At 48.7% G+C, this 25741-nt stretch overlaps 1 protein-coding gene across 9 annotated transcripts in view; it reads right to left on the reverse strand.

Moving 5' to 3' along the window:
- Positions 1 to 3108: 3108 nt before the first annotated feature.
- The window catches only part of ATXN7 (ataxin 7), a 160759-nt gene continuing 138126 nt past the window's right edge, over positions 3109 to 25741 (reverse strand). For 5 of the 9 annotated variants that reach the window (XM_070049965.2, XM_051852241.3, XM_002713288.6 and 2 more), the window contains 6 exons: positions 18630 to 18895; positions 16717 to 16915; positions 16228 to 16349; positions 9964 to 10981; positions 9170 to 9236; positions 3109 to 7162 (listed from right to left, as the gene is read on the reverse strand). In XM_070049965.2, the coding sequence (XP_069906066.2) occupies positions 7053 to 7162; positions 9170 to 9236; positions 9964 to 10981; positions 16228 to 16349; positions 16717 to 16915; positions 18630 to 18895 (1782 nt within the window). In that variant the 3' untranslated portion in view covers positions 3109 to 7052. The other 4 variants (XM_089305990.1, XM_089305989.1, XM_070049970.2 and 1 more) reach the window with 2 other exon arrangements.

Below are 25741 nucleotides of genomic sequence, written 5' to 3' on the forward strand. Positions count from 1 at the left end.
GCCTTCAGCACTGCCACCATCCCAGGCCTCCAAGTCACATCCCCCTGCTGCAGCCAGTTTGGCTTCAGGCTGAGCAGCTGGCTTAGTCTTACTGTGAACCCTAACTACTCTGAAAAGGACAACACACACAGCACTGCCCTAGCTTTACATCTATTCATCTGACCTCTGGACTTCTTCTCAAGGCTACTTCGTCCATTGCCATGTGCTCTCTCGCCCAGTTGTCACAAGAACCCAGGGAACGGCTCCACTTCTGAAACCTGGGCTTCCACTGAGTCTCTTCTTACTCCTCCATTCCTTGTCCTAGTCCTACAACTGCTACGGCCACCTCATTACCTCCACCCTGCTAGATCATCCCTTACATGTAAGGTAAGCCCTGCTTTGCAATTAGCCAGATGGACTTGACTCTTGTGACCCTGAACGAGACATTTGTCTCATCATAGATCAGTTGTCTGCGATGACTGGACCTAAGAAGGCAATTCCAATCAAACTACTGTCCAGAGAGGGCCTGCGCACAATTCTACACTGGAGCTTCCAGTTCTCAAATTCCCAATCCATACCACCATCAGGCACTGAGCAACATCTTCCCTCAGACTCTGTAAATCGTCAACAGTCTCCTTGCCCAAGTTCTACCTTTCCACTCAATCCACTTATCCTGGATTAAAAATGCAAAACGAACCATACTGAGCAGGTTGATGGGTTCAGCCAAGACTGTAAACACTCGGACAGCACTTACAGCTCAGCCTTCCCTCCCCTCTCACCTTTTAGTCTGCAGTGCTGGGTCTCCATCTGTCTTCACAAAACACAAGCGTTTTCTCTGTGGGATTCTGTCCTCGGCTGCCTTCTCTCTGAGCCATGGAGGATGAGCTTCGGGCCTGTGGAATCCAGGAGAAGCCATATACGAGCGTGCTGTGCCTGGGCCTCCGTCAGGGATGCTCTTTAACTCCGTCCACACAATCTAGGAGTCCATGACCAAATAGAATCCGATAACCCCAACTGCAGCCTTGACTTCCTAGCCTGGCTCTGCCACCTACTGGCTACGTGACCATAAACAAAACTCCTTACAAGTTCCTCATCAGTACCCTCAGAGTCAAAATACTTCTCCGGTAAGGGCTGAGTGCGCGAATATCCTTCAAAATACTTTGGCACGGTATCTGGCTTATCGAGTACTTAACCAGGCGAGTCACTTCCACATACCAAGCCAAATCTAATAAGCACCTAGGTTTTCCAGGGCAACTCAACTCCCCCACTCACCAACCGAAGTGAAAGACAATTCACGTGCCCACTCTGCACCTCGAATCTCCCTCTATGGCCACCTCGGCGTTCATTTCCCCCCGGCACGTCTCCCCCTGCGCTGCCCCTGTGTTACTTTGTCACACACTTCACTTCCAGCTCTTCAGGCTTTTTGGCCAAGCTAAGAATCTATACACTATCAGACTCACTTTTCCCCTTCATCTCCAACACAGCTTTACGTCTACTGGTTTTACTTTTAAATGACCTCTTTGCCTCTGTAAGCTTAGCCTCACTAACTCTTACTTGGACGACTGCAACCATTTTCTAACTCATTTTGGTTCCACTGGTCTCACCTGTGCATTGTCATCATCCAGTTACTGGTGTCGCACGTGATGGAGTTGACAGCTGTCAGTGCTGGATTCTCTCCTCTCTGAAAATGTCGTTTCTGCTTCCCAAGAGACTCCGGCAGAGCTGGCTTTGGACCAAGGGCTTTGGCTGTGAGCAAGAGGATAGCCAGTGCCAAGAATGACGGCCTTCCAGGATGGAAGGCTAGCTTCGTGAACCGCCATCAGCAGCGGGCAAGAAGAAACTGAAAAGGGACAGGGCCTTGGGCTTGTCTGAGGGCACAGCTTCGTGATGAGGCCACAGAGTGAAAATTCAAGCAAAAGGGAAAGTGTTTTCAGTGCACCTGCGATTTTCCCCGTCTCCAGGAAAAGATGGCAACAGCTTCTACTCTTGGCAACTCTCACAGGGCTGGGTGGGACTGGACCATGTTCTCCTGAGGACAGAGGCGCTGTGAAATTCAGGGTCCTTGATACTGTGACACCAACTGCTTTCTCCGAGGTGATCTGCTCCACGTGGTCTTCACAGCCCTGCTCGCCCCATGTGGCCCCTCTGCCTGGAACAGCAGTGGGGACCTTGGGCCCACAGGGCCACATAAGGCCTGCGAAATCATTTGGTCTGGCCCTGCCCAACAAGGCAAGTGCAGACGGCCTCAACATTCAGTAACTCTGCAGAAGGCTATGGTCCTGATTGATGCTGTAAACATACAGATGGCCCTTAGCGGGGAAAAAAGGTCCCCAACCCCAACCATGGCCCTAGAATGACCTTACCCTGGCCTTTCTGCAGGGCACATCCCACCTGCCAAGATCAACCCACTTCCTTGAGCTGGGCTATGCAGTCAGGTTACCGTCAGAGAACGCAAGTCAACGGGGCTAACAGACTGAGCAGTGAGCCCTTCCCTGGGGAGGGGCTGGAGCCACCCATGGTGAAAGGATTTAGTCACGGGAGTCACTGGTTAAAGTCCACGGTGGGGTTAAAGCCACCTGACATTCACATTCCGATCAATGCGCTAGGCACTAGTTGCTTTTCTTGAAAAGCAAACTAATGTATATTAACTTCTTAGAATGACTTATCAGCAACTGGCCAAAGTGGCCACCCTTCTCCTACAGGTAAGAGGTTTTGTGTGTGCTTGTCCTACCAGTGAGGGACACAGGTGCAATGCAGGGGTGGGAAGACCAGCTCTGGGATGAAAATGCTCACCTCTACCTAAGCTGACCACAAGGCACCCACCTTACAGCTAAGCAAGCACACGCGGAACGTGCCGTTTCTCGAGCGTCACCCGCCCAGAGCTTCCTCGGCAGACCTGCAGAGCCAGAACACGGCAGTGCTCACGGTTGACACAGCCACCGATTCATCCGGGCAGGGCGAGGCTCTGTGCCCAGGAATGGCCATCTCCTAAGGCCCGGAAAGCACTCCGCTTGCATCTGTGGGAGGCCGAAGCGAAGGTGCTCCCCCAGGGGGCCTGATGCCGGGAGGGAAGAGTGGCCAGACCCGACTGGGAGGGTTCGGTATCGCGAGGCAGAAACGTGTCACGTATTTCATGCAGCCAACCTTATTTATTGACAAGTCCTAATTTTATTGCCCGTTTAGTAACATGTTTGTTCCACAAACTAATTTCTCATAAAGCAAAGCACAACTTTTTCTTATAAATAGTATAAATTATTTTATTTACAGAAACTTGTTACAAAACAAATAGACTATATATTTCTTCTCTTTTAAATATCCAAAGTAATTTTCTATCCCTTGACATTTGTTCTTGTTCTCTACAGCAGCCAACATGAGTCCAGCTGAGATGCTCTTGATTTACGTGTACAAATCATCAAACTAGTCACACATTTCAACACAGGAGATTGCTTTTATACCCAAGCTCAAAGAAACCTAGCAGAACGCTTTCCAGGCCCTACATTCACACTGACAGTATGTAGTGCTCATTTAAATGATCTGAAAATGTAAAATGTTTTGCACAAACTGTAAAAATGATTCTTTTCTGCTAAACAACAAACAGAACTTTTAACGACCATTTTCCAAAGCCCACCGTGTTCCCCACCCAGGACGCAATGAGAGACATTAAGAAATTCCTTGGCAACAGAACTCTCGCAGGACGACAGCTGCCTTATAAGTTACATTTTTCAGATTATACATTTTTTTTTTTCAATGTTCTCAGAGGTACTTCTTTGTATTAGATTTTTGGAATACAAAATAATTTAAATATTTTATTTTAAACTTTGTATTTCATGCGTGAGTAACAAAGCAGACACATCATGTAAGTTGCTGGCAGACAGAGAGATGTGTAACCCTTGGTGCCACTGGGCAATCCATCAACAGCTGAATTACTGTGACCCAAAAGGCCTTGGACTTTAAAACACCTTATAAAATCACCAGCACTGGTGGTTTTCAACTCCTCCCTTAAAATTTTAGAAACAATATTTAGGTGGAAAAGCAAACTCCAAAAGTTCAACTGAACATTCAAGTCTTTTTCAAAGAGAATCTGTCTAAGCTTAAAACTAGGTTCAGGCACTTTCAGTTTTTTTCCATTAGTTTAAAACCACATCGCATACTCACACACGTGTGCTCAGCGCACATGCACACACACACAACACCCACGCACGCACACACGCACACATAAAACACTAACAAAAGGAAAAGCAGTGTGTCACTTAGTTACATGGAGTCTATCGGGCAATCAGGCAACTAGGGAGACGCAAATGCCCACTTCATCCGGATGAATCCACTCCCGAGACGTGAAAAGGGACAAAGACTTTCACAGAACAGAGGCATCCCTTCAACTGTAAAGGAGGCAGGTTCTAGAACTATTGGCTTGGCAGTGAACCACTTCAAATTATAAAAAGGTATTTACTTTTATTAATTAATAAATAAATACTAGATGATCTCAATTGTACCAAAACAGGATATCAGAAAAAAAGACCTGTGCAAAAATACATATTTAAATATGTACAATTCATTTTTAACAAAATATGTCTTCTGAAATAGGGATACTTCCATATTTATAATAGAACAAGAAATTCCAAAATAAAGATACAAAAGTAGGTTTTGTATAATTCTTTGTTCATCATTGCAGCACTTTTTTTTTTTTTGTAGGTTAAGAAAACTGCAGAAGCTGTCATGAAATTCTATTGGAAAGAATATAAAAATTATCTTGGTTTTAAATTGATACCAAAGTCTGTCTAGAAACAACCCAACCACTGCAAATTTGGTTTTTGCAATTTAATTCAAAAAAATACTTGTACTCCCGTGTTTTAAATGGTCTTAATTGTTCATCATAATAAAAAGTTGTAGGAGAAAATAAAATATTTAAACAACAGTCTAAAATTTAATAGCACTGTTTAGAATAGGTCTGTTTGTGGCAGGCAGAATCCAAAATGGCTAATTTCCTAATCCCGATGCTCCGTTGTGTTACCGGGAGACATAATGAAATTCAATTAAAACCTCAGTCTTAGAAATTAAATGATCAACACTTGCTAATCTAAATATCTACATTATTCTGAATCAACTTGCTATCGTGGATCCTATTCACATCTTTCGGAACAACATGATCCGTCTGTAAAATCCATCACTAAAAGCAACTTTATTTATAACCATCAAGTCCCCTTGGCTCTGAAAATAAATTCTACCCATACCCCATTGCACTTGTCACCAAGGAATCGACTAGGTATGTTCCGATTCCTTCTTGACCTCCTCTCTCTCCTCTCCAACTGGGATGGGACAACCAGGCTGATTTTTCCTACCTAGACCTACCCGGCCCATCCATGCTGTCTCCTGACTAAGCTCTCCTATTTGTATCACTTTAAAAACATTTACTGATTGTTTGCATAATAACTGAACAAGATACTATTCTCCCCTTCCTTAAAAAAAAAGATCAGTTATTTTACATCAATTTATAGCTAAAGTATCTGCATAAAGTTTTTGTTTTCTTACAGAATAAGAATAATCCCATAGCAATTCACATTAGTAGGCTGGTAACCAAGTATTTTTTCATTCTACCTGTTGTTGACTTGAAATTCCCTGAAACTGAAGTTTGTAACCCAGGAATGAGAGGGGGGAAGAAGGATGCACTGCCTGGCTCTGTCGGGGCTGTGGCCAGGGCATCGAGCAGAGCCTTGGAAATTCTACCCTGTGTTCGGCAACTTGTGTGTTCTTCTGAGCGAAAGTGCTTGGTTCTCAGTTCAGGAGCTGCGGGGGTGGAACCGCACGTAAAAAGGCCCCAGCTCAGCCTCCAAAGTCAACCACACCTTCTCAAAAAATTCTACTTGAACGTATTAAGCTCTTTTTTTTTGGGGGGGGGGGTGGGATACTAGAAAAAACATCCTGGAGGGTTCCAAACCTCTCTCAGGAAGATGGCTGGCATGAATCCCAAGAAAGCAGGGATGGATGTCAAGAAATACTAAACACGCGCCACATTAAGACCTCCGTGGAGGCTCACGTATACCTTCTCCAACCCCCTTCCCTCGGGGCCTGCTCCCACCCCAGCTGACGCACAGGTGACATTCAGCCCCGGGACAGTATCCAGAGAGGGACACGGGGACGTGGACAGTGCCTCGGAAACACTGAAGTCCGTCCTCATCATTTCATTTTAAAAGGCAAAAAACAAAAAACAAAAAGACTGCGAAGGACAACCAACCCAGTCTGCTAACACTACTTAACACCAACACATCCAGGGTAAGAAAACGCCACCTCTCTGAAACCTACACTGATTTTACCTCTCCCAACAATCTGCCCACCCCCACCCTGATTTGCCTTGCCATCATCAAAACTAGTTTGCATTTTCTTGCTTTTTTGTTTTTGTGTGTGTGTGTGTTTTTTTTAATCGCACAGAACTGCTTTTTGTACCATGAAAAGTAAGCCTCAAAGACGGTTTCTGGTCAACCATGGCTTCAAACTGGTTTCCAAGTCAGACACTGGGGCCAGTTTCCTCGGCCAGACTCCTCGAGAGAGGCTGGGCTGTTCTGTCACGGTGCCTGGCACTACGGTCCATATTCTGCTCCTCGAACATGGCTACAGACATCAAAAGCCAAGCTCCTTTCACTAGAAGGTTGCTCTCCTCTGGGAAGTCTCCAGTCCCCAGGGAAGGAGCCGAACTGTTGCAGTGACCTACAGAAGACAGTGTGGTGTTAAAAAAAAAAAAAAAATGACGACGACGAAGAAACCACTGGTGGGAGGGAAGAGGGAGAACAGTCTACAGTAACGCTCTTGCCAAAACATTCTTCTGCCCAGCCCATTCTACTCAAAGAGTGGCTCCACGGATAAGTTAAAAAACAAAACAAGAACAGAAACTCCTCACAGATTGGTAGCAAGCAGTCCAGACCACTGTAACACTGATAAGAGCAATTCGGTGGCTGAACTTGATCCAGTGTCCTTTAGGAGTACTCACTGCTACAGACACAGCTCCAGGGAAATCCTCTTTGAAACAACAGCCCGCAGGCTGCTACCCTTGAAGCCCACAGGAGGCGGGGCAGACAGACTCAAAGGCAACGCGGAGTCCAGAGTGCTGAGTGGAGGTGTAACTTGTCCTCAAAAGTGTCCGGGTTATTCCTCCCAGGGATACTGTCAGCCGTCAGGGACGTGCCTTTGGCTTTCAAGAAAGAAGGGGTGGGGAAACAAGGAAGAGGTAAGTAAGCGAGCGCACGCTGTACTCCCCTGCTTCCGGTCAAGTACGCTCGGAGAGCTACACACCCACCGCTCCCGGCTCCGCCACAGTGAGCTCCCAGCAGCGGCAGCTGCAGAACTTGGCCTCGGCTTTCAAAAGCCTTGCCTGCTTTGGACGCGGCTGTTCCATGTGAACAAAGTGGCCAGGGGAGATGCAGCCTTGGGTCTCTGGCTGAGAGGAGGCCCTCAGGTCTGTGTTCTCACCTTCCACGAAGGCAGTTCAGGGTGTTACCCGAGAACAGCACAAGGTCAGGCAGTTGAGTACACACAGGTGTGACAGCTCTCACCTGACGCGGTGCCTGGGGAGCGGGGACCCTGGCCAGCACAGGGACCTATTTAAAGTGTGCAGTGGCAGAAGCCATGAACAGACTCTTCCTGCCCAGACCCAACTCCTGGGCCCCCCAGCACGTCTCCTTGTTTAGCAGACCTCCAACCAGCTCCAAAAGGCTATCTATTCTCAAGTCAGCTCCACAGCAAACAAGCAGAGGTCCCGAATTCCCAAGAACAGCATTCTTAAAAGCACTCTCGGATCATGGGTCCCTCTGAAACCAATAAAGTTGTAGGACCCTCCTGCAGGTGGACAACTTGAAAACTCTGTTATCTCTTCTTAGGGTTCACTGAATCGCTGATCTCTCGTCCCGGGCCTCTCCTAGGAGCTGGGCAGCGTAAAGTCTTCTACTGAACTGGGGAAATCTTTCTCAAGCACAAACTTAAGCTGAAACTGATTCTAAGGAAAAGAACCCAAAGCAGTCTCCCAAGACAGTAAAAATCAGAGGCAGCAAACAGGCAGTTCATGCGCCCAACATGGCCAACATACAGGCTTTATACAGGGCCAGCACTGTGATGCAGCAGCTTAAAATCCTCCACCTACAGCACCAGCATCCCATATGGGCACCAGCTCTAGTCCTGGCTGCTCCTCTTCTGATCCAGCTCTCTGCTATGGCCTGGGAAAGCAGAAGATGGCCCAAGTGTTTGGGCCCCTGCAACAGCATGGAAGACCCGGAAAAAGCTCCTGGCTTCTGGCTTCAGATCGGTGCAGCTCTGGCCATTGTGGCCATTTGCGGAGTGAACTAGCTGACAGAGGACTTTTCTCTCTTGTCTCTCCCTCTCACTGTCTACAACTCTACCTCTCAAATAAATAAATAAAATTTTAAAAAAAGAATGCTTTATACATCTGTATCTATCAACATATCTACATATTATTAAATATGAGAGTACTTCAAAAAGTTTGTGGAAAGGTACAGGCAAAAGTTAAATTTATTTTGGTGTGCAAAGATCTGAAATCCATTGCAGTTTTTCATAATCTACATTTTAAAGTCTACATTTCTTTAAAAACGGCCAGATTCCAGAAGCAAGTCCCAATGTGCAGGTGTTCTTCACAATTGGTAGCCAGTGTCTGCACGCAGCTGCTCCACGTGGTGAGGTGCCCAGCGCCCCCCTTCCATGGGCACGGTCACTTGGTGCTGTGTCTCACAGGCTCTGGCCTTTGGGCTGTGAGCGGGCAGCGAGGGGCACACTCTGTCTACGTGCAGACAGCAGGCTCCCTAGCACAGACGTGAGGCGGACCCTGCCGCGGCCAGCCATGGCTCATCCGTGCTCTCAGAGCTTTCACAGTCATGGGTGCACCCATCACCCACTGCAGAGAGTAAACTCTGACTAAGAAATAAAGCACAATGTTCACCATTGCAGCGACGTGCTGCTCAAAACACCAACCACCACCCAAGTGGCTTTGAGTGGAGCAGCTCCCTGGACTCCTGGGTATTCCCCCCAGCCCTGGGGCCCACAGTACAGATTCACACCAACAGCAGAGGGAACCACCTTCACAGTGAGAAACTTCTCGTAGTTCTCAAACAGCCCCAAGCTGGCATTGAAGTCAAGTTTCACAGATAAGCAAGGGGGAGGGAAAAAAAACAACCATAAAGAAGAGCCTCACATTTTAAATCGGGGCTCTGGGGCGCTGCTGCTGGCATTCCTGTTCGTAAGCAGGGTGAGGAGATGTCCTGATGAATGAAACAACAGGGTGAGAGATGAGCTGAAGTCAGAGCCAAGCAAGCTGGAAACAGCTAAAGGCAAGAAGGTCAGGAGAAAACAGTAACGGTGGGAGAAGTGAACAGAAGACCCCGCACAGGAGATACACCAGCCGGCGCCCACCTAGGCACTGCTCCACTATGAGCCGCGTTCAACTTGCAGGGAGATTTTACTCTGCTTTGCCCAGGCTGAATCCCGTTTTCCTGTCTACCTTATGAGCAGGGAAGAGGAAACGTTAAATGAGACTTAACCAGCGCCACCTGTAGCTCTTCCACGGGAAAACCTATGCTAGCTCAGGACATCGCTGCTTTCTAGAGCTTTCTGCAGGGGAACACACTGGAAGCCCACTATCCAGGAACACACCGCCTGCTTCCCCCCTGAGCAGCTCAAGGACACACCTTGGGGGCTGCAGGAGGGCCTCCCTTGTGGTTCGGACTGGGCTCGGTCCTTCTGGCTGACTGCCTTAGACCCTCCCGCCCCGGGAGGGACATCGTCGAAGCCCTCAGAGACCCTAGCAGGGCTGAGCCCGGGCTACCTTCACGTGGTCAGGAGCACTTCCCTTTTTTTCAATAGACAGCATGACACTGCTTATCGGTTACAGGCAAACCAGCCAAGCAACTCACAGAGCTTTCTGACCTGGCAGAGAATCCCAAGGGAGAGGAAGCATGGCCTCCCACGGGCTCAGAGTCCGCTTCCTACCTGGTGCAGGAGGGAACTGTTCGTCAGTCCTTGCGCCCCTGGGATGGTGCTCGTGTGTTTCATGTGGACGTTGTTCACGGCTGGCAATTTGGCAACCTTTGTGGGCTTGCTGCTGTTGCTGACGCTGCTGGAGCCGGGGGAGCACTTTCTCTTCTTTCCTATGAGCTTGTCTAGAGGAGTGTGTGAGTGTGGAAAACTGCCGTGCGAGTTGACGGGCAGCTCGTTGGACTGGTGAATGAACGGACCAAGAGAAAGAGTGGAATCGCTGCTGTTCACCATCACACTCATCCTCTTGATGGATTCGGCGGGGCTCCCACTGGGGGGGCCCCTCCCTGACTGCTCGTGCCGGACGCTCACTGAGTTGGCTTTGTTTGTCACACAGTTGAGGCCAATGCTATGAGAAGACGTTACCGCCGAGGGGTAGGGAGGCCCAGGGTGAGCCACACAGTTTTTCCTAAACGACTCCATGGAATGAGAAGAAGAGGTGGAGGTGGAGGTGGAGGAGGAGGAGGTGGAGGAGGTGGAGGAGGTGGAGGTGGAGGAAGAAGGGTGAACTAACAGTGGGGAAATGTTTTTGCGTTTCTTTCCTGAGCCGCCACTGGTACTGCTACTGGTGTTGTGACAGTTAGTGCTATTACCAGAAGACTCCTTGGGCCTTAAAGACTTGCTGGATTTCAACTTCTGAGGTTTCCTGGACATAGGGGAGGAAGGGACCGAGGAGAGGCCGGAGGGCGTGGAAGGGGACGAGGAGGAAGACGACACCTGTCTCGACTGCAAGCTGCACACGGGATCCACGGCCCCCGAAGTGGCAGGTTGTGCATTCAGCGTGGTTCCATGGGCTGGTACCGATTTGCCACTAGGGGAGATGCAGCTGGAAGGAAGCAGACCCGGGGCTGCAGAGACGGTGGCTGCCGCGAGATAGCTGACCCCGCACTGGGATGTCGGCACAGAGTTTGTCCGGTGAGGAACACGCGTGGAGATGGGGGACGTGCTGCTGTTGGGCACTGGTGGGATTTTCCTGAAAAAAGCAGAAGGCACTGAGTGACATTCAACATAGCCACTCACAGAAACCACACGATGAGAAATACCTCACCGGCAGGATGGCGGCTGTGCCATACAAAGCCAAGACCGCCGTTTCTCTCCTTCCTGGGGCTCTGAGAGGAACGGCAGGGACGTGCCCCAAGCCCACTCCTGTCCCAGCTTTGCACCTCCACCTCTCTGACAGCAGGCACCGATCTCCTTTATATCCTGATAAAACACTGTGGCCAAAGACTGCGACACACCTCTGCCTGCTCCGCACATCGGCGTACTCTTAGCAGCCTGGTGTGCTGAGCCGCCAAGGACTCCTACCATGTCCTTCTGGACTAAGGCTCAGGGAAGGAGCCAGCCAAGCCGGCACTGCAGCCCTAGTGCTCACCCTGGCGCCCAGCACAATGCCTGCAGCACAAAGGCACTCGATGAGCTCCGGAGTTCGGGGCCAGCTGAGAAAGGGCACGACCCAGTTCACTCACAGCAACTGGGAGGCTGTAACCACCGGCCTGAGCAACACCACAAGGCAACGATGCCTGGAGATCCTGGGGACTTTCAGCCAGTGCTGTATTCTGCTAGTCATGTCTGGGTAGGTCTGATCACGGCATGTAAGAGCTGCTCAAATCCTTAAACCAGGGAGCCTTCCCCATCCGCTCATTTTATTCCTGATTTTTTTCTTTGTAGTATTTATCTGAGAGGCCAAGAAACAGAGAGAGGGAGGGAAGAAAAGGAAGCGGAAAGAGAGAAGGGGCTCCCATCTACTGGTTCACTCCCCAAAAGCTCTCACGGCTGAGGCAGAGCAGATCCAGAAGCCAGAAACCCAATCCAGGCTCCCTTAGTGGGTGGCAGGAACTCAACTTCTTGACCTATCCCCTGCTGCCTTGCAGGGTATGTGTGTATCTGCAGGGAGTTAGAATTGGGCAGAGAGCTGGGACTCAAACCAGGCACTCTGATGTGCTATGTGGATGTCTTAACTGTTAGGCTAAATATTTGTCCCTTGGCTTTGATTTTTTTTTTAAAGAATTATTTATTTTATTTGACAGGCAGAGAGAGAAGGGGAGGCAGAGAGAGAAGTCTTCCATCTGCTGGTTCACTCCACAGTTGGCTGCAACGACCGGAGCTGCGCTGATCCAAAGTCCGGAGCCACGAGCTTCCTCCCGACCTCCCACACGGATGCAGAGGCCCAAGGACTTGGGCCATCTTCTACTGCTTTCCCAGGCCATAGCAGAGAGCTGCATTGGGAGTGGAGTAGCCAGGACTTGAACCACTGCCCACATGGATGCCAGAACCTAAGGTGGCAGCTTTATCCACTATGCCACAGTGCTGGCCCCGGCTTTGATTTTTAAATGTGGCAGTGCACAGATTCTAGAAACTCCTAAGGCAACATTAAAATGGAACTGACAAAACCAAAAACGGCCTTGCTGGAAATCAAGTGCCAAGACAGCCTTGCCTGCGGTTTCCAGCGCTCTCCATGGCTCCTCTAGGTACGACCCTACTGGGGCCCATGCTGCCGAACTGCTTTGCAGGTGGTTTTTAAACGTAAGAACATATTAATAAACGGAATTAATGACTAGGTGCCTGTACCTGCTCTGAAACGCCCATCTAATACTGCAGGTCTGGCCTGAAATCGGAGCTCTGCCTGCACATTACAATCCCTTGTGGAGCTTAAGCCACACGGAGTCCACCTGAGAGTGGAGGGAAGGGGCTGACACTGTCAACGCTAAGTCTCTCCAGGAGAACCTAACGTGCAGCCCAGCCTGAGAGGCTGGGCACTAGCTTACCGCAACTCACAGGCAGGACCAGCACTGACATGACCTGCGAGGTTTGCTAGAAATGCCAAATTCCTGGGCCCCACCCCATACTGACTTCATCAGAATCTTTATCTCAACAAGGCCCCCACGTGATTCATGGGCACTGGCACGTTTGGAAACCCTGCTCTAACTAAATCCAGTCCAGACTGTTCAGTCGTTGCAGTGGCTTCCCGTGGCCACCAGGGGGCTAAGGAAGCTGGGGTTAAGGACTAGGCTGCCTTTTCATTTTCCTGGAAAAAGGAAAGGTTCCGTCCAAACGGGGAAGGAAGTGGATCTCTCCAAGCAACAATTACTGGTTCCTCCTTAAAAACCTCTTTTAAGTAATTAATTACTTTCTGTATAAATAAAATGCAAAGAAATTTTACATAGTCACACCACCTTGTGTTTGCTCACATACACTATAAAGATATACAAGAGGGGCTGCCACTGTGGCACAGTGGGTTAAGCGTCTGCCTCCAACATAGGCATCCCATATAGGTGCTGGTTCTAGTCCCGCCTGCTCCATTTCCAATCCAGCTCTTTGCTATGGCCTGAGAAAACAGAAGATGGCCCAATTCCTTGGGCCCCTGCACCCACACGGAGACCCGGAAAAAGCTCCTGGCTTCGGATTGGCCATTTGGGGAGTGAAACAGCAGATGACAGACCTTTCTGTCTCTCTCTCTCTCCCTCTCTCTGGCTGTAACTTTCCCTCTCAAATAAATAAATAAAATCTTTTAAAAAAAATGAAAAAGAAACTAATGAAAACACTGCCAGCTCTGGGGGCTGGGTGGGCAGGTGTGCAAGAGACAGCAGTCTGAAACTTTTCACTTTAAGTCTGATTGTATTTACTGTTCTTTTTCTAAGCAAGGGAATGGATTGTGTCAAAAACTTAAACAAGAAGGAAAAACATCTCCTAACCATCCCAGCCTATTCTTAGGGGATGTGGGATGTGGAATAACAGATCCAAACTCACGGAGAGCAGGCAGCTCACAGAAACCACAGGAGCTGAGAATGGCCTTTGGGTTATAGCAAGGCTCCAGAGGAAGTGCTGGGCTAATTTCACCTCTGTCCAGAGACTCCATAAACTGACGACGACTGATTACATACTCAAATCCGCCCCCCCCCCCCAACTAACCCTAACTAAACTTCTGACAATACAAACTGAAGATTAAGTGGCCACGAAGAGTGCTGGATAAACAGGGACTCTTCCTGGGCAAAAGGGTCAGTGGCTGTCCAGCAGGACAGGACCTGGACCACTGTGCCAAGTTTCCCCGAGTGCCAGAAAAATGTCCCCCGACAGCGGCTCTCCCCTGTGTGTGACCCGCAGAACTCCCATGCTGTCTCGGGGCTGCAGACCTCTGCCGACAGCACTCCCATGGTGGGGAGCATTCCACAAGCCCCGGGCCTGGCTGGCGCTCCAGGCTCCCGTCTTCCTGGCCGATGTGCCAGATCATCACTGAGCAACACGTCTGCCACAGCTGTGTTGACTTTTCTGAAAACAAAGGTCATGTTCACGGGAAGGCATGGTATTCTCCTGCCCGGGAGCCAGTGATAAGGCAGTCAGCCCGCTGACGGAATGGAGGGAAGTCCGGCGGCAGTGGCCACCTCACGATCCTGCCTTTTTAAAAGTTCACAGCACACACAGGAAAACCCTTCCACACAGGTCACTTGGAACCGGAACCATCTTTGCCCAAACTGTTGGCCATGAGCCACTTACCAATGTAATGCAGAGAAACACACCGAGTACCCTTCTCCACTCTTAGGAGTGCTAAACCCATGCTTCCGTAGCTCAGCAGAGCTCTCCAGGTCCCACGGGGTAGTCGGAAGCAAGCAGCAACTCAGACGTCAGGTACCTGAGGGTGTTCTGATGTGGACAGCCACCCAGAAGCCCCAACAAACCTCTCCCCTGATTCTGTCTTGGGCAGAGACCAATATGCCCTCAGAAAGGGGAAGAACCACCTCTCATCCAGTGAAATACAGGAAGTAATGTGAATGAGAAACGCTGAATGACACTGCTCTGGACCCAGAAGTCAAAGTGAGCCAACCAGGGCACATCCTCTCAGGGATCCTGATGATGGTTCTTTGGATTGAACACTATTCAAGGCCTTAGGCCGGACACCTCTCATTTGCTTAGGAGACCAAGGCAGGGAGCCACACGGATGCACTGTGAGAGTCTATTCAAGGAGGCACTGGTCAATGATGCCCAAATAGAGGACTGGGGATTACTGGATGGTATCTTTTAGCAAAGCCCAGTGCTCATCAAAGTACATTTCACCCAGCACTACTTCCTCAAGATGCTCCCTCCAAAAAGTTCCCCAAGTCAAAAGAGACTGGAGAAGATCCACATTATGTATGACGCCCCCAGCTTTCAGAGTTACCAAGCACAGGGCCCATTGAGGGCTCTGAGAAGTCCTGGAGCAACAGAAATGACTTTACTTCAGGAAAAGGCTGCGCTAAATCCTGCTGGCCGGGAACCCTTCTTCTACAGCAAACCCTCCGTACGTGGCGAACACGAGCACCTGGAAACCCAGTCGGGACTTCATCTGCAGTTCAGAGGACAGGGTTCCTCTACTCGAATCCTTCAGCCACCGCCCACTGCCCTGCGACCCGACTTCGGTGTCACCCGGCTCCTGTGAGCCTCTCACACTCACCTTGCGCTAGGCTCTATTTATGGCGGTTTCCAGAGCAAGCTGCCGTACTCTCTGACTCAAGGCTTCCGCCAGTCTGATCCCTTCTGCTGGAAGCACCCGACCCCACTGTCAAGGTTGCTCTTTGTCCTCCACCCAGGAGGCTGTGTTCCGTGCCAACTCTGCAGAGCGCCTTGCCCTGGAGCCCTAGGCCTGCTGTTGTCCTGCCAGCTCTTTACATGGAAACAGACTGCAAGGTCCAAACCCTGACCATCCCACTAACTTGCTCATGGCCCTGTATCCCTGTTTCATTATCTGTAAAACAGGGTAATACTGTGGTCCTCTCACAGTAAATTAGGGAAATTACACATATTTACAAAGTGGCCTGCCATCACAGAAGCTCCCAGCAGATGCAAGAGACTGTTGGTGCTGGCACAGTCCACCTCACTGAGGCTGTAATCGCCTCACTGCTTCTGCTCACTGTTTTTTTGCCTCCCTCCAATCTCAAGTAGACTGTAAGTGACCTACGTGTGGGGCTCCGTAGGCCTTGAGCATCAGCACCCAGAGCAATACAGAGAACCTCAAAAAGCTTGTGGATGATCAATATCATGAAACCACTACGCTGGAGTTTCAAATTACTTCGCACCAAGGAAAGTTTACTGCTTGATTGATTTCCCACAGACTTTTACAATACCCTCACAGGCAGCTGCTGCTGGGCTGGGGGGCTATGAAGGGCCCAGCTCCGCTGAGAGAAGCACCCATCAGGCCCAGAGCACACAGAATGACACGCTCTTCCCCCGACACCAACACACACTCACTTCCACAGCTGCGCGTTCAGATGCTTCTCCACCATGAGGTTGAGGGCGCAGCGAAGCCGGTTCCACCTGGAGTCAAACACGTAATAACCTCTTCCAATCTGCCGGCTCCCAAATGTGCAAAACTGAAAGAGAGAACATAGCCGCACGTGCATGCGGACTCTGCCAATGGCCTGCACGCACGCATACCTGCCTGCCCACCTGGCGAGAGTTCTGTCTCCTTTAGGAATCAGGAAACACAGAGCTGACATTGAAGACTGGAGGCCTTGAAGCATGAGACTGACAATGCCCAGCCCTGAGTTTCATGGAGAAGGGAAAGGCATGAGACATCACTGGACTGATGTGTGCCGCCTCTGGGGCGCCCTGTGCTGAGCTGCTCTCACACGTGGACTGCACCCACAACGTGTGGGCATGCCAAGGTCCCTGGCACCCCTGCACTGTCCTGAAATGCTGCGTGGGGAGGATCAGCATGGGGGTGGATGCAGAACTTACAGATGCTGGCTGAGGATGATGACCTGAATAATGACAGTCCAGTTTTTCAACAGACTCTTCTTTGTCATCGCCTTCGCCCTCCTCACTGGATAACCGAGAAGCTGGCTCAGTGGCAGGCAGGGGAGGGTGTGGAGACTCATGGACTGTAGGAGGGTCAACGGGGGCACTCCCACCTTGCTGAGCAGGGCAGCCTGGAGGCCTTGATGGGTAGAAAGTGCAGCACAGATTAGAACACATACTTGACAATCAGCTGCCTGAAGCAGACAGAACAAGGGATTCACGACCACCCACGGGCGGCCGGCGTTCCACCACCAGCACCCAGGGACTACGGATGCTGACCTGGGTGGCCTGTGGCAAAGGAACTGATCTACAGAAGGGCACACTGGTACACAAAGCCGCTAGCTACACATAATGGAAACGCTAACGTGAAACTAGTCCTCCTTTCCACAGCCCCTTGGGTGGCGCGGCCATCTGCCTTCTCCCCATGGAAAGGGAAATACCTGTGGAAATTAAGACAATACTTTCTTTGGTACTCTTCAGATTTCCACTGGACTTTAGTCACAAGGCAGTAAGTTAATAGGCAACGTGCTCTTAGCTAATCTAAGAGGAGCAGAAGGTGACAGCACTATGGCACATGGCTAGTCGAGGGCCTGCTACTCAAGGTAGGAATATATTGCTCCTACTTCTGCAGTGGCCCTATGGTTTCAGATTTAAGCTTCCTTTTGCACAGATGAAAGAACTTCATTGCAGGGGCTAGCAATGTGGCATACCGGGTGAGGTAGCAGCCAGCATCCTATATGGGTGCTGGTTCGTGTCCCAGCTCCTTCACTTGCAAGCCTACCCCTTGCTAATGACCTGGGAAAGCAGCAGAGGATGGCCCGAGTCTCTGGGCCCCTCCACCCACATGGCAGACCTGCAAGAAGCTGCTAGTTCCGAGCTTTGACCTGGCCCAGCCTTGGCCATTACAGCCATCTGGGGAATGAACTGGTGGATGGAAGATCTCTTTCTAACTCTTTCAAATACATAAATCTTAAAAAGAAAAAAGAAGTCACTGAGAACACAGCCAAGGAAAGCACTGCTCAGGGATCTTAGGCTGGGGTCTGACCGCATTCGGGGGGCCTCGTCTGACGGCACCCCAGCACACCGCTAAGGAACACCTGGCTCATGATGATAGGCTCAAGCACACAGTTGGGTTTTCATGTGAGAAGTACTTCTACCTTTATGCAGCCACTTCAGGGAATGAACACGTGAGCATAAAATGTTAAGTAACAGCAACAAAAGGCTGGTACACACCTAAAGCAGCTGCCCTGGTTACCGATGGCTGAAGCTCCTCTCTTCTTTCCCTTCCCTCTGGAAACTGAGTACTAAGGTCTTTACTCTGACTTGGTTCCACCATCACTGTCTGAGGGATGTGTATGATACATTCTCATTAAGACACCGTGACCTACAGCTTACCGCATTACTTAAATGCTCAAGCTGAACTCCCATAAGAATGAATGACAAACACATTCACAAGTTTTTTAGCAAGGATTTAGCATTTTTAGCAAGGATTCTCTCTCATGCGCTTTCTGGGAAGCAAAGCTACTGAATGGGCAGCTACCACCAAAGCTGTAAGAAATGTTCCAACTGCCAACACGCACACAGGACCCGATTCTGGCTCTGCTCCACAGGGCTAAGAGACACCTGCTATCAAGCAAGTGTCGAGCGGATAAGTCTACCTTTATTCTGCTGCTGGCATTTATAACTGAGAAGAATCCTAGCTGAAACTTAGCGATGCGCTCAACCGTTTGTTCGGCTCATAGTTAAGCCTAAGATTTTTTTCAAAAGTGAGCCTAAAACATATTTCTCAAGAGCATGACCGTACTGGGGTTCCTAAGGCATCTGCAGGTCTGTTCTCTGAAGGTGCGGCTTACCTTGGAAGACTGGGGGTGTGAGGTTTAGGTTTACTAGCTACGAAAGGCTTTGATTCGGAAGGAATCACTCCGTGAGGGTTTTGGTGTGGCTCCTGTGACGTTCTAGGAGGGGCGGGATGCGGGTCCCTGAGAGGCTGCGGTGGTTGCAGAGAGTCCGGATGGCGAATCGATTCCTTTTCCCTGGTTTTGTTTTTGTGCTCGGCTAATAACACATCGAATCGTTTTCTTCTACCCTGGACAGCCCTCCGCTGGGTTAAGGAATGTGTCTACAGACCAAAACAAATACAGAAACTGAAGAATCGCAGCAGAAATTTTCATCTGTCATATATATCAGAACACCACTCCCAGTGAAAAAGCAACCTGCACCATTAGCATACCCAAAGGCTGCTCGGCATTGGATGAGCAAAAAGTCCCGCAGGCATGCTCCTTTCTCCTTAGCTAGACAAGAAGGATGATCAGATTCCAGCCTCTAAACGTGGCAGAATCTGGTGATGGCACCTCCATCAGAAGGAAGCAATGTGTCCACCTGGGATGTGACCAAGTGGCCAACGGCACACACAGGTGACAGGGACTCAAGTTTTGTGCCACAATAGCAATTTGTTTATTAGGGCTTTTCCGAACTGTCAACCATTTACCGCTTTGAATTCAAAAGCAGAAACAATTGTGTCATAAATTACATATCAGATACTGTTGTTTTGCTCACTGCTGGAGAGTAAAAATCAAACACCATTGCTTCTTTCTACTCCTACAAACATGCTATGGGAAGAGAGCAGTGCAGCTCCCTGGATTCTGGAGAGAGAGACTTCTCTGGGCAAGGCAGGCTGGAGAGCAGTGAGAGAACAGAGGCTGAGAACTCGGAGCCACATAAAGCCCAGCAAGTCCCCAAAAGCAGACACTCACTATGGAAATCAACAGAAGGGGAAAGGCAGCAAATGTTTTAATTTCTGAAAGAAGAAACAACTTCCCAAGAAAAGGAAATGTCAAATCATGGCAGCCAAAGTCTTAAGTGGGGGAATAAAAAAAAAAACCTGTGGTTGAAGCACATCTTCTAAGAAAACATCTATACTCAACATATTTGCTACTCACTGCCACTGAAATCAAGGGCTGCTCAAAGCCCAGTACTATTTCTAGCAGATTCTAAAGGGAAATGTACAAACTGGAGCTGCTCAGAGATGGACACATCTTGTTGGCAGACAAGACCAACCACTGGGAAGTGATCCTGCATGACAAGTTAATCTTACCATTCTATGCCGCTGATGGCAAACACACACTGATTTCTGGAGTGGGTGAGTTTATGCCACAGTGGCTCCAATCACATACCCACTAACAGAAGTGAATTCATCTACACACTTCCTTCTCCCTTTAGTGTTACACTGTATTAATCCATGCTGAAAGAACATATCAATACACTGTATTGATACAGTGTAACTCACGCTCCAACATATTATGCAAGTACACTGATCTACAAGTTTACATATCTTGTATGCTACAATTTGATAACAGAACTTACATCCTTAGTAAACATACTGCTGCAGCCTACATCCTCTCAAAATCTAAGCTACTGGGGCCGGTGCTATGCTGCAGCAGGTTAAAGCTCTGGCCTGCAGCGTCTGCATCCCATATACGGCAGTTCGAGTCCTGGCTGATCCACTTCCAATTCAGCTCTCTGCTAACGCGCCTGGCAAAGCAGCAGAAGATGGCTCAAGTCCTTGGACTCCTACACCCTCGTGGGAGACCCGAAGGAAGCTCCTGGCTTCGGATTGGCTCAGCTCCAGCCATTGCGGCCATTTGGGAAGTGAACCAGCAGATGGAAGACCTCTCTCTTTCTCTGTAACTCTTTCAAATAAAATAAATAAATCTTAAAACAACCAACCAACCAACCAACCTAAGCTGGCACAATCATGTTCAGCTTCTTCTCATGTTTCTACTAATATGTCTTTAATATGTAATATATCCACCAAAAAAACAAAACAAACAAAAAAAAACAAAACAAAAAACCACACAACTAAGTGAGCATAAGAACATTTGTTTAGTTCAGTGGTGTAGTAGTACCTCCAAGAATATTTGCCACTCAGATGCTTCAAACACAAAGTGCGTAAGAACAAGGGGAAAAAGGGTGGGCAGCCAGTCTAGTGGTTAAGATACCAGCTAGGATGCTCATGTCCCGCACTGCAACACTGGCGTTCCATATCCAGCTCTGGCTCCTGACTTCAGCTAGCTTCCTGCTAATGGACACTGGGAGGCAGCAGGGATGGCTCAAGTAACCACATTCTGGTCACTCATTTGGAAGACTCTGATTGAGTGCTCAGTTCCCAGTTTCAGCAGGCTCTAGTATCAGCTACTGTGGGCATTTAGCAAATGAAGCAAAGGGTGAGATCGATCTTTCTCTGCCTCTCAGAAAAAGGTGAGGTTATCATTAAAAAAAGCAAAGTGGCCCTTTAATCCATGCGGAAAGAATATATGATATCCCTGGTCCACCTGCCTGTCTCTCCAGACAGATGTATAAACCTCTCACCTCTGAATGTCCCCTGCTGTTGAATACAGGAAAACCTAGTGAATGAAGTAGGCAAAGACAATATTTTCCCAGCTTTGTCTGAAAAGCAAACAATTTCTAGTGAACTCTGACAAACATTCCAAACGGAAACCTGATGATGCTCCACCATCAAAACTCTGCAACTCTGTGGGGCTGCCCACAGCTCACAGGTTACAGATTGTGTGTGACTTAATCCATAGAGCCCCATACCTTCTTCTTCCTCTTCTTTTTTAATGATTCATTAATCTATTTGAAAGGCAGAGTTACAGAGAGGTAGAGGCAGAGGCAAAGAGACAAAGGTCTTCCACCCACTGGTTTACTCCCCAGATGGCCGGAGCTGCGCCGATCTGAAGCCAGGAGCCAGGACCTTCTTCTGGGTCTCCCACGTGAGGGCAGGGGCCCAAGGACTTGGGCCATCTTCTACTGCTTCTCCATGCCACAGCAGAGAGCTGGATCTGAAGTGGAGCAGCCAGGACTCAAACGGGCGCCCACAGGGGATGTTGGCACTGCAGCTGGCGGCTTTACCCACCGTGCCATGGTGCCGGTCCCTGCCCCACACCTTCTAAGGCCCTAGCTCATGGCTATTCAAATTCAGAGGCACTTATTCGGCCTATTCTAACTCTGAGAATATGTAGCTCATCTTGGTGTTTCCACAGCAAGGAACACTGCCCTGGCCAAACATCCTGAGTACAGGCTTTCACGACACAGGCCTCTCTGCTTTCTGTAACTCAAGAGTGGTAACCTAGTAATCTACTTAACCTATGAATAAGTTAACCTCCATCTCCTTGGTTAGACTGCACACTTATACAGACAGAAAACATGTCTTGATTTGTGAAGTTCTCTATCCTCTGGGAGCCTGTGCCCAGGCCCAGGCGACAAAAAGCCCTACCATGACTGAATGGACAAAGGCTACCAGAGTGACAAATCGCCCTGCAGGAACGGCACAGAAGACACTAGAAAGGCTGTCAGATGAGGAAGTGAAGAGGGGCCAGTGAGGGTGGTAAGCAGATCACAGACTATGAGCGAGGGGAGTGAAGAGCAGCAAATACCCACACAGTGAGTACAGACAGCACTCAAGAAGAGACCGAGGGGCTGGCACTGTGGTGTAGTCGGTTAAGCCTCCACCTGAGGCACCTATATCCCATATGGGCACTGGTTCACGTCCCTACTGTTCCTCTTCTGATCCAGCTTTCTACTGATGGCCTGGGAAAGCAGAAAGCAGCTCAAGTGCTTGGGCCTCTGCACCCACGTAGGAGATCCGAGGAAAGCTCCTGGCTCCTGGCTTCGGATTTGCCCAGCTTCGGCGGTTGTGGCCATTTGGGGAGTGAACCACTGGATGGAAGGTGTGTCTCTGTCTTTCCTACTCCCTGTCTCTAACTCTGCCTCTCAAATAAATAAATCTTTAAAAACAAAACGAACAAAACCACCCAGGAGACCTGGCAGACATGCAGGGTAGGGGCACTCAGGCACATTTAGTCCTACACATGGAGCTTAACAGTCAGGCCAAAGTGACAGCAAAGAACAGGAGAAGAACTGGCAGATAGGACGGAGTAAGTAAGTAAAGGCCTCCTGTGAAAGGGCGGGCCTGAACGTGCACTGCATTTTCTGCAAATTCAATGCTGCACCCATGACAAGCCAGGGTTAATTCAACAACAGGCTTAGTTCCACAGTACACACAGCAATAATACTCTTAAAACAAAACAAAAACAAAACAAAACATGAGGAGAAGCACCGTTTGAAAAGGAAGATGGGAAAGAAAAAATCAGTTCACTTAGCCAAGAATACTGCTCAGGCTCTTCGTACATTTTGGGTTGAAAAGCTTTTGGAAATCTCACTGACTAATGAAAATAAATGTGGGTATTCACACAATAGAATATTACTCAGACTTAAAAAAGAAGGAAACCGGTCTGACACTGTGGCCCAGCTTAACTGGTACCTGCAGGACCAGTATCCTATGTGAGCAATGCTTCATGTCCTAGACGTTCCACTTCCAATCTTGCCCCTCTGCTCATGTGCCAAGAATAGACAGACCACACACTTGGGTCTCTGGCACTCATGTGGGAAACCCTAATGAAGTTCCAGGTTTTTAGCTTCTGCCTGGCACAGCCCCAGCTGTTGAGGCTATTTGGAGAATGAACCAGAAGATGAAAGACCTCTTGCTCTCTCTTACTCTGTCTCACCCTCTCTGTAACTCTGCCTTTCAAATAAATAAATATATCTTTAGTTAAAAAAAAAAAAAAGGAACTTAGAAATTCCATTACAGCAATACAGATGAGTCTTGAGGACACAGTGCTGTTACGTAAGAACTAAGGCAGCCACAGAGGATAAACACTGCAAGATTCCACTTACACGAGGGGACTTCAAAAAGCTTGTGGAAATGCAGTAAGAGTAAAAAATATAAATTTTATTTCTCAACTTAAACATCATCAAATTTAAAAGACTTTTGTAAACAATGATCCCAGCCATTCAGTCCACTCTATAGAACTGAGAGACCTGGGAATTTAACCGTATCAATGTAGTCTTTTTTTACCCGACACAAGAAAAATGGATGCCTTTTGAAGATGTGCAAACAGAAAAGTCAGAAGGACCCAAATCAGGATTCGGAGGTGGATGCCAAGTGATTTGGCATCGAGCCTCTCACTGCACTGCCCTTCTGTGAGGAGAAGGGTGAGCAGCAGTAGCACCTTGCTGGAGAAGGACCCTCTGGGGTCTTTCCTGCTTAAATTTCCGAAGACTCCTCTAATAAGCAGAGGTTATCATTCTCTGGCCCTTCACAAAATCCAAAAGCACAGTGCCTGAGTAGCCCAAAAACCTGCTGCCATGACCTTTGCTCCTGACCAGTCTGCTTGCTTCGACGGCACTGCTTCCACCTTTGGTAGCCAGTGCTTCGACTGTGTTCTGTCTTTAGGATCGCACCAGCAAAGCCGTGCTCCATCTGCAGTTCTAATTCCTTGACAAAAGGCTTCAGGATCTTGATGCCATTTGTTGAAAATTCCCCCTGAAAGCTCTGCTCTTGTCTGAAGCTGCTCTGGGTGCAACGGCTCTGGCGTCTATTGAACAGAAAGCTGCTCAACTTTAACTTCTCACCAAGAACTGTGTAAGCTGCAGCCACTGAGATGTCCATGGTGTTGGCTACTGTTCTGCAGTGTTATAACCATCAGTCCTTTCCAACGCAGGCACAAACGAGATCTTTTCCCCCTCAAAAATCCATGTCAGTGATGTGCCACTGAGGGCTCCATCATCATCATCATCATCGCATCCCTTCTGAAAATAAACTACCCACTTATAAACTCATTTCTTTTGGGTGCTGTCTTCATAAATTTTTCCAAAGCATTAAGAATTTCACCTTCCTTCCACCCACCTTTCACCATAAATTGGATGTTGGTCCTTCAATTTTAGTAGAATTCATGTTACTCTGATAGCAGATTTTCAAACTGATGTCTTATCTTCCCTTAGTGCCTCAAACTAGATCCTGTTCAGACATGTTATAACAAGTTAATATGAGTTATTTTGGTAAAAAAAATTTCCCGAAATTTGTGCATATCTGGATAAAACGCATTTTCCATGACCTTGCTGAAGACCCCTCCAATGCGGGGTACGAAATAGTCAAATTCCCAGATTCAGTGAGTGGAATGGTGTTATGAACATGCAGATTCGGCCAAGTAAAAAGTTCCAGAGATCTGCTGTACAAGATCATGTCTAAAGTCAACAAGACTGTACTGTTCATCTGGAACCTTGTTAAGATGGCAGATACCATGATAACTCTTCTCCCCATCCTAACATACATTTTAAGAAAGCAATTAAGTAGGAAAGGAATGAAGGAAGGAGGGACACCCTGGCTCCAGCCTGTGTACAGGAAGATTTTATTTTACCTAGCACTTTCCCAAAAATCAGAAAATAAAGCTATTTCAAAATCACAGATTTTAAAAAAGTGATTCTTTAAGATTTAAAGAATTCAAAGATGATTTAAAAAGGGCATCTGAGTAAAGAAAGCAGAGCTAGTACAGTCCTGAGAGCCAGGTGGGCAGGCAGAGGGCAGAGAGTAGATGACAGCAAGCTGGGAATCACGGTACGGTGCAGGGCTAGGGCATGTCACCACAAACCCCAGTGGGGCCCACTGAAACTGCCACAGCCTTCTACACAGGTCAAAACAACAAAAACATACTTAATGTAAGCGTTCAATTAGTACGCTATAAAAAAACAAATCCAGCTTGACATGAGATGGGAATTTTTATTTTTTATTTATTTATTTTTTTTTTATTTTTGACAGGCAGAGTGGACAGTGAGAGAGAGAGACAGAGAGAAAGGTCTTCCTTTGCCGTTGGTTCACCCTCCAATGGCCGCCGCGGCCGGCGCGCTGCGGCCGGCGCACCGCGCTGATCCGATGGCAGGAGCCAGGAGCCAGGTGCTTTTCCTGGTCTCCCATGGGGTGCAGGGCCCAAGCACCTGGGCCATCCTCCACTGCACTCCCTAGCCACAGCAGAGGGCTGGCCTGGAAGAGGGGCAACCGGGACAGAATCCGGCGCCCCGACCGGGACTAGAACCCGGTGTGCCGGCGCCGCTAGGCGGAGGATTAGCC

This window comes from Oryctolagus cuniculus, chromosome 10 (assembly GCF_051225735.1).
Source record: "Oryctolagus cuniculus isolate XC-2025 breed Fujian yellow rabbit chromosome 10, ASM5122573v1, whole genome shotgun sequence".
In the NCBI taxonomy this organism is placed as follows: Eukaryota; Metazoa; Chordata; class Mammalia; order Lagomorpha; family Leporidae; genus Oryctolagus; species Oryctolagus cuniculus.